The sequence below is a fragment of the Gymnoscopelus braueri genome, assembly GCF_963280865.1.
Source record: "Gymnoscopelus braueri genome assembly, chromosome: 11".
In the NCBI taxonomy this organism is placed as follows: Eukaryota; Metazoa; Chordata; class Actinopteri; order Myctophiformes; family Myctophidae; genus Gymnoscopelus; species Gymnoscopelus braueri.
This window is the reverse complement of record NC_137613.1, coordinates 32416883-32436882: the sequence shown is the minus strand read 5'-3', so window position 1 is coordinate 32436882 and position 20000 is coordinate 32416883. Positions and strand designations below refer to the sequence as shown.

Genomic DNA, 20000 nt, shown 5'->3' with positions numbered 1-20000 from the left:
GTCTCACATGCACATACCTCCTCTCCCTCCTGGAAGAGGACATGGAAGCTCAGTCACTCTTATCTGCACTGAGAAAGTAAATGAATCTCTGCTCTTCGGCCTTCTATCAGAAGTCCCCATGGCAATTACAGCAGTCATAAAAACTCAAATTACAGATAATATAAACAGCAGATAAGAACAAACTCTGTTTGTCTCTAACCCATATTCCTAATCCTATATTGATTGACTGATTTATGTTTATTTGACATGGACATCACAATTACATTGGGCAAATAATGCATAGTAATATAATATTACAAGTAAAAATAAGTAAAGAAATGTATAATATAGTAAAAATGACATGGTCAGAATCAAGTAGAAACATAAGCAAGAACAAAGACCAGAACAATAAACCTATATGTACAAATCTACTCATGTGAGCACTGTTGTTTTGATTTAAAGATTTAGCAGAGTCCTCTGTTGTTACTGAAAAGACAGACCAAAACAGAACTTGTACATTGGTTCAAGACAATCACCATCGATGGAAGCTCATGTAGTTGCTCTACTAGAGCTGATGTCTAACACAGTGGTTCTCAACCAGTCCGGGGACTGCAAGTGGTCCTTGAGGGGATTCCATTTAGCTGGGGTTCCCAGCTAAATGATGGATTATAGATAGATTATAGATCTTTAACTCTTGAGAGTGTAAAAATCATTTTACGCTCTCAAGAGTTAAGTTATTGTTAAACATAATCATTACTTAATTTACAAGAAGTCTACACAATTAGAGAATGTAGAAGAATTGGGTCTGAGAGGCTAAATCTCATCAAACATTGGTCCGTGGTTTCGAATGCCGAATAAATAATGGACCTTGATATGAAAAAGGTAGAAAACCATTGGTCTAACAACCTGTCCAGAGATATCTTCCTCTCTGTCTTCCTTTCCTTTCATTTGCACTCCTCTCCTCTACCTGTAAGTCAGCAGAGCAGAGTGACATAACTCCTGGCCAAGTGTTCGTCTAGTCTGGCAGGTGCATTTCCTCCTGTTTTGTTTTCCCTTCTGTTTCTTAGCCGTTAAGCGATTCACCGGCCATTTCCCTGGACATGATCCGTGTCCCTGTCTCTCTCTCTCTCTCTCTCTGTCTCTCTTTCTCTCTCTCCCCTCGCACATCCTCTAAACCCATTACCTCTCTCCGTCCTGCCGTCCCACCAATGCCCGCTGCGGGGTGATTCTCCAGTGCTTTCTGGATGTTTAGCTTTTGGTGATTGTAATGTTTTATTGGATTATGTAATCGTGACCAAATGATTAAAACAGGCAGACAGGCCGCGCAGACGTTTGTGTGGGTGCAATTGTGTGCGCACTTACAGTGCACAAAACGCACATGCACACAAACAGTACACACATACTACATAGTAAAATCCAGAGTAATTAAGTGTAGAAAGCTACATAAGATACACATACAGTATATGTATGCAAAGAGTAAAATCGTCATTGTTGTTTTATATATTTGCAAGTCAGAAATGGCCCATTTGGTTACATCTGTACACTCTCATAGCTAAATTAGCACTCCAGATTTGACTGTGCGTGCACACAAAGTTACACATACAGTATGTAGTGTCGTATTTCTTGCTTTCTTCCAGTAAGTGCAGGGAGGCTAGGGAGACAAACCCCAAACAGTGCTATTTAGTGCCAGGACACAGCAGCAGTTGGACAGCTCAAGTTTGTCAGTATGACTGCAGCCCAGGGAAAACCCTGCCACATACACAGAGAACATACACAGACACCTCACCACGCTGTGCTCAACGGACTCATATACACTATAACCACTGGATCATAAAAACCCTGCCATAAAAGACATAAACATCCATCCACCTGTTATTATTGCATGTCGTGATAGTATTATGCATTCTGCCAGTACCAGCACAAATAAGTAAATCAATGTATACATACAGTACGTTCTTTTTTTGGTTATTTTTAGCGATAGTGGAGACTGAGTACAGTGTATATAGACTGTATTTACCTATATACAGTACATATATACTGTATATATTTTCAACCTATATATTTTAACTTTTATGAATTTATCTATCCGTTTATGCTTTTAAACTCAGGCATGGCATGCTGCATCTTATTATTATTACCTTCTTTAACGTCTGTCTGTCTGTATTCTATTCGTAGGTACTAGGCTAGCCAATTCTGTTGTGTGTAATCAAAGCCCACAGACTGCAGTACAGATGCAGGACAGCTGGAGGGCATTCACACGAGGTGAGGGTTCTGCTGTAAATGAAACGGTTATACCACCGTACAATTATTCTACCACTTCCCACTGTTCTACACCTCCATCCCTTATGCCTCGTCATTCCGTCAACCACGCCTCTCTCCCTCTCTCGCTCCATCTCTCCATCTCCTTCAGCAGTTAGTAAGGCATGACTCATGTGGGTGCAATGCTCTGGGTCGTTCCTCAGGGCTTCAGCTGCTGATGAGGGCAGAGAGGGGAAACTATCCCTCCCTCTCCTGTTTTCCCTTTTCCTCTTCTGTGAAAGGGGGATGAAAACGGGAGAGGAGCCATGTGTTCGGAATTGTGTGACAGTTGATTTGGTGTAATGAAACACACCAAATCACACACACACACACACACACACACACACACACACACGTTATCATAGCTGTACATCAGTAAAACAGAGTTACTGACACGTACAGACCTGGCTGCATGTTTTCAAGAAGAGCTGTGTTTAAACAACTCATTGGCATAGCAAAACAAACTCACGCCATGTGCACACATGCATGCACACAGCACACGCACACACACGCAAATTACAAGAATGCACTTCCACGGACACAATGCAATTACACGTCAGGCAGTTGCACGTGCAAGCTCACGCACACACAGAGGGATCAACCTCTGGGCTCAACTGGTCGAGTCAAAGTCACAGGTGTCCGGGAGAACAAATCGTGACGCGAGTGGAGCAAATATAGATTCACAAAGGAATGAGGACCGGTCGACAAAAATAAAAGAGATAAAGGTTACAGAGGGGTGGAGACATTCTCTGAAATAAAAGATGAAAGATGGAGTTGCTGCCTGCCTGCCTGCCTGCCACAGAGCTCAGGAATGAAACTAATGAGCTCACTGTGTGACCACAAGCAAATATGAGACAGAAACAAAGGAGAGGACACAACAAAATCCAGAGCGCTAATTTGACCCTGAGAGAGGTAAAATGGACCCTCACTAATGGACATTAACGCTCCGCATTTTAGTGTGCGGAACGGACACGAGAGAAGGTCACAATGATATAAAGGTAGATCATGCTTGCTCAGCATGTACCCTCGATACCAGAAAGCAGTGTATCAGCAGAACGTGACAATGTTTTATGTCGGTTTCATCCTTCTGGCCCCCTCCCCCACCCCCACGCCATTAACAAATATTATCTCAGTGGCACACGATGCCATTACCAAGGCTTATCTCCCACTACGATGGACACCAAATGCACTAAATCTCCACTATTACCCACGGCAGTCATCTCTTCCTCAAAGACCCCATGGCTGGACTTAGACTGATTGATTGAACACTTTATAGTCAGAAATGTAAACAGCACTAGGTACAGTCAGACGTTAAGGCTAAAAGGATAACACAATAATGTCCTGGGGACTTGTTTCCATTGTGGTATTCAGCAACATAGCATAAAAAAATAACACAATAATACATGTCATCAACAAATACAAAACACTATATGTACGAAGGAGAAAAGGGGAAAACGTCTGCAGTGAATGACGTCTCCTTTCTATGGGAAATTGCATTTACCTCCCCTTGTGGTCTCCTGATAGATGGTTTTTCAGGCTAGTTTTGAAAGAATCCAGTTATTTACATCTTTTAATGGATGGTGTCAGGGCATTCCACATTTTGGTGGCAGAGTAGTAGAATGAGAATTAAATAGTCATCATAGGCCCAGTTCCATTGCCCCCTCTTACAGACTCACTGACGCATGTGAGGGCTTGAGGGTTGTCCCATTTGAAATCATCAAGTCAGTGAGGGCTCTGGCAGGCAGAGCCCTTATGCACCCTTTCTGTAAAGTCAGCATCGACGCAGACCTTGCCTAGGGGAATTACCCACAGTTCATAGCGTTGTGGGGAATCCTCGAAACGTCAATCATTAAGTATGCAAATTGTGCTGGCCGGTTAGAATGTCAACAAACAGTGGTGCTTTCCCACCGTTATCAAAAAGAGACGGAATGGAGGAGATATATTTAGTCAAAACAAGGGATATGGGATAAGAAAATACAGAAGATGGAAATACAATTTAAAAAGAATAATATACAAACCCTAATCTAAACACAAATTAAATGAACAGAATAACCTAAATAGAATAATAATAATAATAATAATAATAATAATAACAAACAACCACAGCCTTTAAACACTGACTGTAAATAAGGACAGTGAGTTTTAAACTGTAAGTTATGTAAAGTGTAATGAATGAAGGACTCATCTTCAAAGCGCTGTCCCATTCCTTTTATACAATTTGGAGCCCTAGCCTCAAACACTCAATCACTTACCAGATCATGTCACTGAAGTCTGTATAGGGTTCAGGGGGGACATTGGAACTGAGCCATACCCCCCCCCCCCCCACACACACACACACACTGGTCATCAGACTGAAGTGGTTTTATGCTGTGCTCTCAGCTGAGATGTCACTATCAGTTAAATCTGCAATGCATAAGCTTCAAGTCCTAGTCCTACCTGGGACGAAAATCTACTGCTAGGCTCAGAGGGAACCCTCACTTGGTCAGGGGAGATATTGTGCTTATGGGCTTCAGACAGTACTACTTGTCAGTACAGTACAGTAGCTGTCCTACCCGCCACCAGGGTCAAAATATCTCAATAGAAGAGTAATGAGACCCATGGCCGAATAAAGACTTTGCCGTGTCCGAGGCTATGACCAGGCTCAAGCTGTTACAGGGTTAAGGTAGGCCAAGGTTAGGGTGGCTCAGGGAGTAGAGCAGTCATTTGGGAATTAGAAGGTTCCCGGTTCAATCCCTGGCTCCGCCTGGCATTACATGTCGAAGGGGGTGTGTGCATGGGGGTGAATGGTGAGGCATACATTGATTTGTGAAGCGCTTTGAGTGGTCGTAAAGACTAGAAAAATGCTGTATAGTAAATGTAGTTCACATCCGTCAAAATGGATGGTTGAGGATTGGTGTGAAGACTACAGTTAACATTAGCTTTAGCATAAGTGTTAATCCTCTGCTGAGAATGAAGGAGAGAAAGACACAGGGAGAGAGAGGTTAACAAGAACGACATGCAACAAGGGCTGGGAGTGGACATTAAACCAAAAATATATAAAACATATTTATATATTTGAACATATTTATTTATTTTTAATATATTTATATATTTGAACCAATAACAAACTTATGCGTGCTCATGTAGGTTAATGGAATAATTGAGAAGCAGGTTTTTATATATTTTTGAATTTTCTTATATATCAATGAATCGACACGAAAATATTCTAATTGTCGTGTGTGTGTGTGTGTGTGTGTGTGTGTGTGTGTGTGTGTGTGTGTGTGTGTGTGTGTGTGTGTGTGTGTGTGTGCGTGTGTGTGTGTGTGCGTGTGTCCATGTGTGTCCGTGTGTCCGTCTGACTGTGAGCAGCTAATCTCCGGCACTATTGGACAAATCGGCATGAAACTGTGCACGCATACTCCTCGGAGGCCAAGTAAAAACACTGGCGCCACCAGGAAGCCCAGGCACTATGCGAAAATAGCCAATGTACAAGCTCACACAGCGCATTGCTATGCATTGAGCTTGCAGATCTGCTATTTTTGCCTTTTTTTTATAAACGTTCATTAATCGTGATCAAGGCAATTTTTTAAAATAATTATTAATAATAATAATACATACAATTACAGCGCTTTTCTGAGTACTCAAAGTAGCTTAATTGTGACATTGTGATATTTTAAGTCATATCGCCCAGCCCTATATGCAACACACAAACCCTCAGTCTCTTCTTGGCCTCCTGCTAATTAGTTAGGCAACAGCATGAAAAAGTGAAAACCACAAGTGAGTCAACTTCATACTGTACCTCCACCTCCAGTACCCCCAGCCCACCCCTCCCTTACCGCAGGGGGTTGTTAGAGGTGGATAATTGGACCGCAAAAATTCTGCTGAATAAAAGCCATACGAAAAAGAAGATAAAAAAGGAGAAGGGGTTCCTGAATTCCAGAGCTAAGTGGCAAGGTTTTTGAATCAGTTCCAAACACACGCAGTCTTTTGTTTGTCGATCCGACTCTTTCTTTCACCTGGTGAACTGCTAATTAACGTGGGTTTGAGCTTGTCACATAGCATCCTTTGTCTGCCTTGATGATATATTGTGTCCCATTTAGATATCGTGGGAATAGAGCCAATTGTGGGGGAAGTGAAATGTTTCGATGGAGTGTCATGCAAGTCCAATATGCAGGCATACATTTAGGATAATTTTAGGTTCTGGGAAAGATTTCAGGTCCCCACAAGTTGAAATTCATTTTAATTCTGTGGTCAACATGTTGGTCTAAAATACATTTGTTTGTCCTGAGATTGCAAAATACAATATCTTTTTGCTGAATATAAAGATGGCTAGGGGAATGGCTAGAATCTGCTCATTATGAAGAAATGAGCATGGATATTACGTTTCCGTAAGTTTCATGTTGCAGGGGTTCCGGGAGACCAACAATGACAGTAGGGAATACCCACATGTCTGGAGGAGATAGTGTGCTTATAACCTTCAGGCAGCATTACTTGTCAACCAGTAGACCGTCCTACCCGATACCAGGGTCTAAATTTCTCAGCAGAAGAGTAAGGAGAGACCACCTCCAACCACTGCAGATGTGCTAGTTATATAGTGTATATAACCATAGGTTATCCCTCTCTATGATTATTTTGGGGGGTCACCGCCTGAAAAGGTTGAGAACCACTGATATAGACTCTCCTCGCCAGTCTGCTCTTCTGTCATTAGCCTTTCTTTATCCGTCACACAGTAATTCTGTCATTCCGCCCTCTGACGTCCAGTACTTTCCTGCCCCGTGACCCCCACCACTCCAACCTCACACGTTTCTGTGCCGTCGACACTTTCCAAAGATAACACCTATACAGTTCACCACAGACCCCCAACCCCCACACCTCCAACCTAGCGCCACCTCTCTCTCCAGTGGGTCTCCACCACCACCCCTCCTCTCCAGGCCAGCAACAGGCGTGCATGTCTGCTGCAACTGGCATGCTAAAATTAACTCTGAGGCAAGAGGCACTGTGATGGGCAGCTTCTCCGGATCACAGGCTTCCCTGGCAGTCAGAAGAGGGAGATTAACCAGGCGGCTGAAAAAACGTAGTTACAGTATACCATAGAAATACCAAGAAAAGGTATTAACCCATTTAGACCTGAGACCGATTCTACACAATGTCATCGGTCAGTTTTCAGAAAATACTTATGTTTCTATATCAGTGGTTCTCAAACGTTTTCATGTCAAGAACCCCCAAATTGTATTTTGGCCGCGGACCCCCATCTCAAAATATGTGGTTCCAGGGACCCTCAGAAGCAAAGATTTGAGTTACAAATGTTCACTTAAAAAATATATTCCATTATATTCAAAGATTTGCACACATTTTCACGATTTTTCAAAAATAGCAAATCTACAAGCTTGTATATCTGCTATTTTTGAATAGCCAAAGAAATCTAAAATGACACAGATGCGTTCCCGGTCTTAATGGGTTAAAAAGAGAAAGCTATAATACAGAATGTGGAAACAGATACATACGGTACTGCATGTACAGTACAGAGATTGAAACAAAACAAAAAACGGATAATAAGCTATAATCCCTTTAGGTGTGGTAAAACAAGGACACTCCAGTTACAGTTAACTGTAAAACTGAACCCAATCTCTCATGGGGTCAGGTCGGTGCTGAGTGCTGACAAAGGCTGGATCATTAAAGCACCATGACAGCCTCTGTAAAGCAGACCCACTGCCTTGAAAGTAATCTCTCAGGACAGACTTTAATTTTTTTACCAAATGGGTTCCCAGATAGCCTTGAGGGTAATGAAGCTGCAGCTCTGCTGACCAGGCTGATAAAAAGAAATCCCCATTAAACATTCACACACGCACACGCACACACACACACACACACACACACACACACACACACACACACACACACGCTGTCACAGTGGTCAAAATCCCAATCTTTTGTTTAGAAGTAGCACTGGTTTGGTGACACGTCACGTGTCATTTGTAGATCCAGAAAAACCGATGATCAACTTTTAGGCCTTGTGAGCTTAACAGAAGTTCGATGAATGAAAGAGTTCATCGCCTGGTGGAATAAGTCCTGAGTCCCCTGACCTTTTTGACCTTACCACAAATGTTACCGACTTCCACCAATCACAAGTCACAGCAGAAGAGTGGCTCAACTGACAAGAGGATTAAGAACGTAAAGGAAGGGAAGAGTTCCTGCCCCACATTTTAATTACAAAACTCAAAGACTTAGTGTTATCCATCTATCCAGATCTGTAATCCACACATACAGTTACATGTCATGCATCCAGCTTGTACAAATGTGTCTCAAAGAAAAACACACGATCCTGCAAATGACCAGATGCCTGTCAAATCCTTGATTGATCCAGGCCTTTCTGATACAGGTCCCACTGACCACTATAAAGATTTCAAGGTCAGGGTTCATGACAGATTACACACAGTAAAATCCTCAGAGTTAATTCAACACTGGCAGATGAGTGGACAGCTCAATGCAATGAGTCTGCTGTGCAGGGTTTGATTGGTAAAAAAAAATAGTCTACATTTTCCAAAAGGAAAAGCATTAATGACCAGAGGAGGGGATATCAAAAGCAGAGGCATGGATTCCCATGCATCCCTCCCGCTTTCACGCAAAATAATGGGTGAAAGCGGGAGGAGAGAGGAAGTGGGTCCATGTACTGAATGGATCCCACTGATTATATGCCTAATACTGTGGAATTACAACCAGCGCTCCAAAACATGAGCCACCGCTGCACGGCATCTGTGCCCAGCTGCTGTGCAACCTGGGCTGTGGTCGATACAATGAGCCTTGGCATCATGGGATGAAACTCAAATTCCACTCATGAAGACCCTTCAAATAGGAACGCAGATCATTTGGTGAAGAAGCAGCCTTTTTCCATTAAGCGTTTTTGCAATACAATGTTTTGCCCTGAAAGGGACATGCAAATGTAGTCGGGAACTGGTTTGAACAAAGAAAAGCTATGAGAAGATCCCTTGTGTGCGCGTGCGTGCGCGTGTGTGTGTGTGTGTGTGTGTGTGTGTGTGTGTGTGTGTGTGTGTGTGTGTGTGTGTGTGTGTGTGTGTGTGTGTGTGTGTGTGTGTGATTTATTTTATACCACTGCCCACTTCAATCACACAGAGACACTTGAGGCTGACAAGGGGAATGCTGTAATGTTTATGTGGTGTGATCACACGTGCATGCACTTGCGCAGGTGTGAATGTGCATGCACTTGTGCAGGTGTGAATGTGCATGCATTTGTGCATTCATGTGGGTATATGTGCATGCGATTGTGCACGCGTGTGCGTGTGTATGTGTGCAGCAGGTGGCTGCGTGCTCAGCTCCTCTCATCCACTTAAGAGCAGAGCTCATCTGTCTCAAACGCTCCCGGGACTTCACTAAACCCCCCACTCTACTGAGGGCAGAGGGCCACGTAGTAACCTATATCGACATTAGTCATCCCTTATTTATTTTATGCATTGCTTTATTGTATCATATTTTACTGTTTGGAACTTTGTTAAGTGTTTCTGAAAAGTTTTATATAAATATAGTATTATTATTATTATTATTATTATTATTATTATTATTATTATTATTATTATTATTATTATTATTATTACCCTTATCGTTGTTGTTATTGTTATTATTATTATTATTGTTGTTGTTATTATTATGATTATTATGATCTCATTGTAATTGCTTTACAGAGGGTAATGGCAACTAGTACATAGAGAGAGGGCGAGAGAAAGAGAGAGAGAGAATATACTGGGTGTGCGTGCGACCACTCTTTAACAGACCAAAATCCACCCCCATTGACATCTCACCCTTTCCTCAGGCTCTCGGCCAATCGGAGGCAGTGATTCTAGTGTCCAGAATTAGCACTACTATCACTGGCGCAGAGAATGTGGACCATGTAGACGTGGTATGGAGGAAGGAAGAGGGGATGATAGGCAGAGAGATAGAAAAGTAAGGAGACTTGAAAAAGAGGGCAACTTTGAATAGCATCAGGTTGAAAAAGAAATCTGTTGTATTTGTATTCAATTGTGGTTTCATTTGGTTTAATTAAGTGGTTCTCAAACATTTGTCTATTTGTCAAACATGTCAAGGACCCCCAAATTGTATTTGGCCGCAGACTCCCATCTGAAAACATGTTGTGCCAGGGACCCCAGAAGAAAACATTTGTGTTAAGAAATGTCTAAATCATTCCAAAAGTTTCATCGTCTTGAGCTTGTAGATTGGATATTTCCGAATGCCCAAAATATAAAATAGGGTTCAAGTGGTGATTCTATATTAACATATTTTGCTCGGGACCCCCTGGAACCCCTTCAAGGGCCCCAGGGGGTCCTTAAGAACCCAACTTTGAGAACCACTGGTTGAACTGATGTAACAAAACATGTGTTGAGGTGATTCTATTGAATAAATACTCTACCCGGTTCAGTATTTTCAACTGACACCTGCTTCATTTGTTTTTCAGTGACCACACACACACACACACAGTAATATAATGTACAAATGGACCTGTAAAGATCTGTTTGTACACTCTGAGGATTAAATGAACACTCAGGGTTGTACAGTGCATAACGACAAGAATGAAAACATTTTGCAAGGAAAAACTACAACGAATGAAAAGGCACATGAGTTAATACATGAATAGAATGACTGGCATTAAGGGGACTTGTCGACTACCTCATGTTCGTTGTGACCACATTGACAATGAGCTCTGCGCTCTCTCACTTTGCCCTTCTCTCTCTCTCCATCTGCTCTCACTCTCTGCCTTGGCTCCGACATTTTTCCTTCCTCTTATCGTATCTTATTTTGCTCTCTTTACCCTCTATACTCTCTCCTTTTTTCCTCATTCGCCCTCCAACATTCTATAACGTTCCCTCCCTCCCTCCCTCCTTTCCTCTCTCCCTCTCTCTCCCTCCCAGTGTAAACTAAGGAGACTCGAGGGCATCATGCAGTAATAGCTTTACCAGCCCCAGAGGGAGAACGAGGAAGGCCTCACTGACACACAGTGTACCAAGGCCATGCTCACACACTTCTGACAATACGATGGACACACACACACACACACACACACACACACACACACACACACACACACACACACACACACACACACACACACACACACACACACACACACACACACACACACATACCTCTCTTCATCTCTTTTGCTCAGACACACACAGACACGCACACATGAACACAATCACACTCAAACATATCCTGCCTACTTACACTTTCCTCTCTCGCTCTCTGTCATACAAACACCACCTTCACATGTACATTTAAACGCAGTTTATCACAAGCCCCCCGCCCCCAAAAAACACAGCCCCCAAACCCCAACTGCAACATGTTGCTGAATGGACAGAATCCAGTCACAAACCAGTTCAGCCAGTAAGCCTGAGGACTCTCAGGGGTTACTTCAGAGTGGGAGGTCTTAGGTCTCAGCACATACACACACACACCACACACACACACACACACACACACACACACACACACACACACACACACACACACACACACACACACACACACACACACACACACACACACATCCACCGTAAACATGTAAATCTCCAAGCAGCCATCCTGAAGTACAGTACACTATGTTGTCCTTTGGGGTCATGCTTCCTGACATGTGTTCAAGTGTGTGTGTGTGTGTGTGTGTGTGTGTGTATGTGTGTGTGTGTGTGTGTGTGTGTGTGTGTGTGTGTGTGTGTGTGTGTGTGTGTGTGTGTGTGTGTGTGTGTGTGTGTGTGTGTGTGTGTGTGTGTGTGTGTGAGAGACTGCTTTTCAGTGCTTTACGCACTGGGAGGGCGACATGCATGCTGTGTCCAGGAATGGGGGGGTGAGGTGCATGTTAAACGCATATATAAACATGTTATACAGCACTCACCAATGCAGGCGTGGACGCGGACTGTCAGCTGGGTACGTAGAACAACACTATGCTTCTTCCCTCTGACCCTGGAGAGAGAGAGAGAAAGAGAGAGGTCAAGAAATGAGAGATATTATAAGAGGGATGAGAGGATTGAGAGAGAGAGAGAGAGAGAGAGAGAGAGAGAGAGAGAGAGAGAGAGAGAGAGAGAGAGAGAGAGAGAGAGAATACAGAGAGTAACCCAGAGGAAGAGAGACAGGGAGAGGAAGAGGGAAAGACAGAGAGAAAACAGAGATGAGAGATGCAGAAAAGGAAAATATAAGAGAGGGGGAGACAGTGGGAGTTTATGTTGATGAAAACTGTGATATGCAGTAGTATGCAGTAAACATACATTAATTTGGCAAACATAATGTTATTGTTATGATGATGTCACTACAGTATGCACTGTATATAGCATGTGATAGAGTAGGTGCTGTGAGGGATGTTCGGCGTGTTGGGGAAGCCAAAAACAAGTTGAATGGCAGCCTGCACCCTCATCCTGATAGCAATCTAAACCTGGAGGATGGAACAGCAGAACAGCAGGAGCAGACACAACAGACACACACAGTACATATTTCCTGTGGCGAAAACCAAAATGAACCCACAAAAACATGAAGGTATTCTGACCACAAAAATGAAGGTTAGCCCAGACACCTACTGTAGGTTAGCACACGCCGCGTACACAAAAGTAATTGCTTGCCTCCCGAGTCCCATTAATTCCTTTCATCAGTACACTGTCCATAATGTATCAGCACACCGCTGGAAGCCTGGCCTGAAAAACTGCATCAATAAACCCATTTTGCTGACCTCGGCTGTTCGCTGCTCGCCTCTAGGAGTTAATCACAGACTCTCATCGCAAGCACACTGATAGCATCCCAACGGAGCGGAGAAAGCCCTGATAACCCACACGGAGCTGGAGTACGCTAACCATGCATAACATACTGCAAGGATAACACACATTCAGACACCCAAACAAACCCTGCAGCTGGCCTCCTATCCTTATATTTATGCTATGTTATCAGCTATGCTAGTAAACAGAGCACAATGTTAACATGATGGGATACTGCTGAGAGACTGTTTTTCTTCAGAATTCATTTTTTATTGCCTCTCAACTGGTAGACTAATGTTGACAGTCTAAGCGGGGCATTTAAATTTAAACCGTTTACGGAAGTTGAGAAAACACTGGGGAAACACTGGGAGAGCCTGCAAAATAACGAAACAAACTGGCTAAAAGTGACTCTCGCTCCTGACTTTTAGAACTCTACCAATTTACATAACAATTTAGAATTTAGAATTTGCAGCCTTATAAGCAAAACACAGATATAACACCAGCACAGCTGTACTGTAAGGAAAATAAACTGCTTCTATCACATACCCAGCCTTTATTTGCCTTGGATGATTGGAGTGATTGCAATGCCATATCTTCCCTATAGGGTTTACAGCAATTGACCAATTAGTGCAGTTCCAAGTGCCACCATGTGCTGAACTGACACCGCGCACTTAGCTTCGTAAGGAATTTATTTACAATGTCAAACAAGGATGAAACTCAGCCACCAAACCCAGTTGCTGCAGATTATGTGGTAAAAGGCATGGCTGAGTAGATGCTGGAGTGCAAGAGAACGTGCAAGAGAACCAAAACACTGAGCGGAAAACAGCGACCTTCTACAGTTTACGCAAGGAACGCCAGCAACAACTCCAGTGTTCTGAGCCAACTCTCCCCACACTGTTGGAAAATCCCAGTAGGACGATGGACTATACCACTATACTGCCACGGAACTACCTCCTCTTTTATTAATTTAAAGCGCTGATCAAATGCTATTTTCTCAAAGTTTAAACCACTTTCAACTTGGTGACCCTATTTAAATAAATAAAACAAATTCAGAGAAATTAAAACAATTATTTCCCAAAATAACAAAAACAGCAGATCTATACAAGCTCATAACGCATTGTGATGTGATGCCTTGTGAACTTGTAGATTGGCTATTTTTGCCATTCATCATACAACTAAGTGGTTTAAGTGGTTAAATAAACAAATACATGAGGCTATGCTCGCTGTGATACAAATAATGATCACCTGGCATTCTTAGTTTCAGGCTGATATGTTGGATCTAGCCTATACCTGTACTGTCTGTATCTATCAAAATTTTCAGCCAAGTTCTATGCAATTTCAAACCCACAATCTGACACAATTTTTTAGGTAAATTGTCCCTTTAAGACTTTAAAGCAGCCATCATCCACTGTCAAGTACAAGTAAAATATGTGGTGCTGGGCTGAGCTATGAAGTGTGATTGGTTTATATTCATGTTTGACACTATGTAAACACCACTTGCACCACCGAGGGAGGACAGAACAGGCTTAGTTAGAGGTGTCGGCCCGCGACCCTTGTGCTTTTCCCTCTCTCTTTTATTTTTTCCTGGAAAGAGTCAAAATCAACCAGCAAAAAAAATTCCAGCACTTAGCATGACCTTGGAAAGACCCCTGGTTTTATATAAGATGACGGACAGGCTTGTCAAACTCAACCAGTTGACCAAGATCTCTTCTGCTTTCGAGAAAACGCTTCTCTATTCAGCTGTCCATCACCTGCCACTGGGGGTTACCAGGGGAACTATTAACGCACGCGCGCACGCACGCACACACACACACACACACAGCAATGAGATGAGAACACACAAATATAAGCATACAGTCAGGACACTTACACCTGGCTCTGTGTATCTGCCATCACTGTTGATGCTGTCAAAATGATTACTAATAACCATGCCTCCTAAGCCCACAACACACTCACACATGCACAACAGATATACACAACAAACATTCATTCGGCAAGTAAAGACATTTCATTGTAGGTATTGTAGGGTGGGCGATGGCTGTTTTAAGCAGTCATACAGGTGGTCTGAGTTAAACTAATTAAAATCTGAGTTGGGTGTGAGTACAGTCACTACACAGTACACACATGCATGCACGACAGTCCTGTCTCATTCACTTCTGTTCACTTCCCTTCAGGTTGCGGCACATTGGCGTTCAACATTGTTGAAATCCACACAACGGTGCGATGGTTTGGTGCCTTGCATAATCCCCTTCAGCCACGCACGTGTGACCGTGTGACCCTAAATCAGCCATCCCCACACACACAGAGCCTCTGTCATGACAGGTTGTTTTTATCTGTGTTGTATTTCTGTGTGGTGACACCTACCAGACATTCTACCTATAAGCGATGGCAAGCAGCATGATGTCTGTAAACCATTGGAAACAAACGAGTACCATGGTCCAAATACATCAGCCTCTTCCCTACTATTGAGCCTGTCTCATGTATCTTTCAGTTACCTGACAATTACTAGTGTGCATTGTTAAACAGTCATATTGGTATGAAGCTAGCACACACACTAGGCTAGCATTCACGCTAATAGCTAATAGTTAGTGGAAGGTGAGATGTTGCTCCAGAGAGGAGGGGGAAAAGATAAAAGAAATACAGAGAGAGAGAAAGAAAGAGAGAGAGAGCACAATACTGTAGAAGGAGAGACAAATAGAGAGAAGGTATTCTTATGCTGCTGTGGAAGGGAGGCTGTATGGTTGCCTCTTTCCAAGTGCTTCATACTTTCCGTGAACTTGTCCTTCCAGGAAACCCATAAGCAGCAATCTGCAATTCCTCCCAGTTTTAGAGTAACGGAGCAAATCCTAACATGTGTTTGTATGAGAGGAACGAAGGGCAAAAGGACGCATCTCTTTGTCTCAAATAATTAGGGTTGATTGGACACTGTAAGGTGAGCGACTGTGTGTGTGTGTGTATTACAGAATGACAGAGAGAGCTACAAGGAGAGCGAAAGAGAGAGACAGACAGACAAAGAGAGAGAGAGAGAGAGAGAGAGAGAGAGAGAGAGAGAGAGAGAGAGAGAGAGAGAGAGAGAGAGAGAGAGAGAGAGAGAGAGAGAGAGACAGACAGACAGAGAGAGAGACAGAGAGAGAGAGACAGAGTTTCCATAGTTCAGCTGTTGTAGTAGGTCTGAGTAGTGTGAGTCAGTCTCACCCCGTGTCTTCCTGCTGAAAGCCCTCCAGCTCATCCCGCTGCTCAGCCAGAGATGACTCCAGATCCAGATAGGTGCCATTATGGGACAGCTGCAACGCGCAGTCATCGAGCTATGGAGGAGGAGAGACATGTTAATCAACTTCATCGGGCAATAGGAGAAGAAGAGACATGTTAATCAGTTTCATGAAGGCTACGGAAGAATGAAAGACGTGTTAATCATCTTCATCAAGGCTACGGGAGAATGAAAGTCATGTTAATCATCTCCATCAAGGCTACAGGAGAATGAAAGACATGTTAATCATCTTCATCAGGCAACGGGAGAAGAGACAAGTTGATCTTATCAACTTATCTTTGAAGTGAAATTGAAGCTTAAAGTACCCATGAAATCAAACTAGATGTTTCAAAGCTGATGGGTAAACTGTCCGTCCTTGTAACCATAAGACCATAAGGAATGTTTATAGTAAATGTTGTGTTTTATAGAAGTGTTATTTGTTTGTCATAATTCTGTAGTATGACAATCAATTAAAGTCACATTTCAGCGTTTCAGTCAGCAACACTCACGTCATAAGTAGATTTAACCATTTATTGCAACAAACAGAATACAGTAAAATTTGGCGTTAATGGCTCTGCTCTTAATTTTTGTTTAAAGGTTTCATGACGTTCAGTTTTACCACACATTAAAAGTCTTTGTCATGGTCCTTCAAACGTGTATAAAAGGTTTTAACAAAGAATTCCACTCCATTGATCCATGGCAGTTGTTTTTCTCTCACATTTCTAAAGCCTTTTCAACTGCAATGGAAAAATTCATCTTTGCCTGCGGGTGTCGCTGGTGAGGGATTTTGCCTGTCAATCATCGCCTCTGCTCCGCCCCCCCCCCCAAAGGAAAGGATAGGGGAGGGGAGGGGCTAGGAGGAGAGTGGGCGGGATTAATCGGCTGTGACATCACTGCCGAAGGGCCAAGCTCAGATTACTTTTCAGCCTAATTATTCAGAAAACCCCAGACCACAGAAAATCCACTGAATGTTCAAAGTTCCGATTTTTTGGGTGTAATTGAGGTCATAAAACCCCCAAAAAAACATAAAAAATTAAAAAAGTGAAAATGAATGTCATAGAACCTTTAACATTCAGTTTAAAACGTTTGAGTAATGCAAGACTCTGAACTATAAGGTGGAGGCTGGGGTGGTGGAGGCAAGCAGCAGGCAAGCAGCAGCAGCGTGTGGCAGCAATTGAAAAGTAGAGATCCAGTGTTGGAGGAAACTGTATTTAAACGGACTGCCTTGTAGAGGGAATGAGGTGTGTGATTGGTGTGTAGAAAAGCGTGGCTGATTGAAAGCAATCAGCATACTGACAGCTGATTACAGCTGAGGGGTGTATTACTCCTGTGCCCTGCATGAACTAACGCAATGCTTCATTAAGTCCCACCTCGATATCCTGTTCCACGAAGTACGTCAAACAAAGAGAACCGAAGTTGCCCTGAATCCCACTTTAAACTACATTGAACGGAATTAAATGTAATTGAGCTAAACTGAACTGAATTAAACTAAACTGAACTGTACCATACTGAACATTATTGACAGACTATAATGTCAAAATGTGTTTTTTCTAAACCACTTTTATCTGCTAGTGTCAGCCTCCGACACTTGCACCAAAATGGCGTGGGCACTGGAAATGTATTGATCTACGTAAATGTTAATACTGTTTCTGACAACTTGTTACGTTCCAAAATGTCACCGAATTCCTTTTTTAGCAGCACTTCCATGGAGACAAACGTTGTAATGACAACGGAGCTACGAGAGGTGTCGCCAAAAAGTCTACTAAAATCATACAGTGTGACTTTAAGACCAAAGAAGGGAAGATAAACATACCATAAATGAAGGCCAGTAGCTTCTACACAGTAGCACATGAAATACTGTATACATATACACACAACTTCCAACAGTGGGTGTGATGTATATAACCACCCACAGGAATGACAGTCTTCCAGCCTTCTAGTTTACATCCACCCCTTGCCTTTTCTGTGTTTGCTTCACACCCCTTTTTTTTAAAACAATATAAGGCTATAAAATGAGCCCTACAGTAGTTTACGGGATGGGTTTGAACAATAGTGTATACGGTGGGCCCGGCGTCGACAGAGACACCATCTGTGGCACAGCTCTGTTTTCAGTATTACAAAATGTCTAGGGGATTTAACTGGTGTAGAGATGCAATAAAGAACATGAAAACCAAAGCCAAAGGGAGGGGGGGGGATAAGGGAGGGGGGAGGGTCACATTTGGCTAAGCAGTAGTGTTAAATTTAAAGCCAGCTGTGGGAAACTTAACATGTTGATATTTGTGCCATACAGTATGTGTGTGTGTGTGTGTGTGTGTGTGTGTGTGTGTGTGTGTGTGTGTGTGTGTGTGTGTGTGCGTGCGTGCGTGCGTGCGTGCGTGCGTGCGTGCGTGCGTGCGTGCGTGCGTGCGCGTGCGTGCTTGCGTGCGTGCGTGCGTGTGTGTGTGCGTGTGTGTTTGATGGAAAGGGAGAGGAAGAAAGGAGGGACAGAAGGGGGAGTTACAGAGAATTAAGTCCTTGCATGCTCGTTAATTTGTACATTTATGCATGCGCAAACGTGCAGCTTTTCTAGCCTATACAGAATACAGATTACAATCTGCATGGGCTGTGTTGCACACACACGCACACACATCCTACCTATGAATGGTTGATCTAAGGTAACGCTGAAGACTGCTCTGTAACGTCAAAATTGACCCGGTATTCAATGTAACCAGAGCTGATTTTGAGACCAGCTGCAAAGCAACATATCTGAAGAGAGCTGGCACTGATGTTTATGAGTCGGCAACAGGTGCAGGGAGCCATCCAAGGGACAGCTCAAAAAAACATTACCATTTAGCATTACATTCTTTTGATGAACTATGGTTTTAGTTTATCGAGTGTGTCGATCGTGTAATGTGTAAATAGGGCTCTAAGATCGGGTTTGTGTTAGTGATTTGCACACCCTTTTGCAGTATAGCAAGGGGGTCCAACAGGGGGTCCGGGAGTCGGGGCCCTTAGAGAGTCCTCAGAGTTACTACAGGGGGGCCGGCAAATCTTTGTGTGATTGGACCTTTTTTTCTTTCTTTTTTTACATTAACCACTTTAACCCTATAGCATCCCTATTATGAGGGAAACATTAGACGAAAATAGCAAATCCACAAGCTCAAAACGCCTCGCATTTCGGCGAAGAGGTTTGGTGTAGAGGGAAGAAAGAGCAGACCAAGTACAGAGCCAACGGTCAAGTTTAAACACACATTAACAAAAATAAACATTAATTTACACAAAACTGATAGGCTCTGATAGTGCTGTCAAACAATCTATGAAATCTATGAAAAGGTTTAATCTGCAACACAATGTTATACAATATGTATTGGGGGTCCCTGGTTCATCTCTCTCTCAGCTAAGGGGTCCTTGGCCAGAAAAACGTTGAAGACCCCTGCTGTACAGTATGTGTTCTGTCCTCGGGGTACAGCCTCACTGTCCTCTGGCTGCTCAGAGAGGCTGCATGACGACACCCTCTGACTAGAAACAACCTATGATCACAAGGCCTGCTGCTCCACTCCGTCTCCCTTCTCTCTCTCTCTCTCTCTCTGAAACAGAGAGACAGACTGACGGATGGGCTCACAGCCTAAAAATAACCCAGCTATATTTACCCTGCTCTGCGGCAGCATACATGCGGGAATTGAAGGGTGGGTGTGACCATAGGGCAAGAAGTGTAAGGGGGCACCGCCAAGGCCAAGGAGATAGGGGCAGCTAGGCTAACAGTGCATCTATTT

The 20000-nt window shown here is 43.1% G+C and overlaps 1 protein-coding gene across 6 annotated transcripts in view; it reads right to left on the bottom strand.

The window, feature by feature from the left end:
* fhod3a (formin homology 2 domain containing 3a) overlaps positions 1–20000 on the bottom strand; it is a 74730-nt gene that overhangs the window by 50016 nt on the left and 4714 nt on the right. For all 6 annotated transcript variants that reach the window (XM_080443098.1, XM_080443095.1, XM_080443096.1 and 3 more), the window contains exons 2-3: positions 16197–16306; positions 12155–12222 (exon numbers count right to left, since the gene is read on the bottom strand). In XM_080443098.1, coding sequence (XP_080299224.1) covers positions 12155–12222; positions 16197–16306 — 178 coding nt within the window. The remainder of the gene's footprint in view (positions 1–12154; positions 12223–16196; positions 16307–20000) is intronic.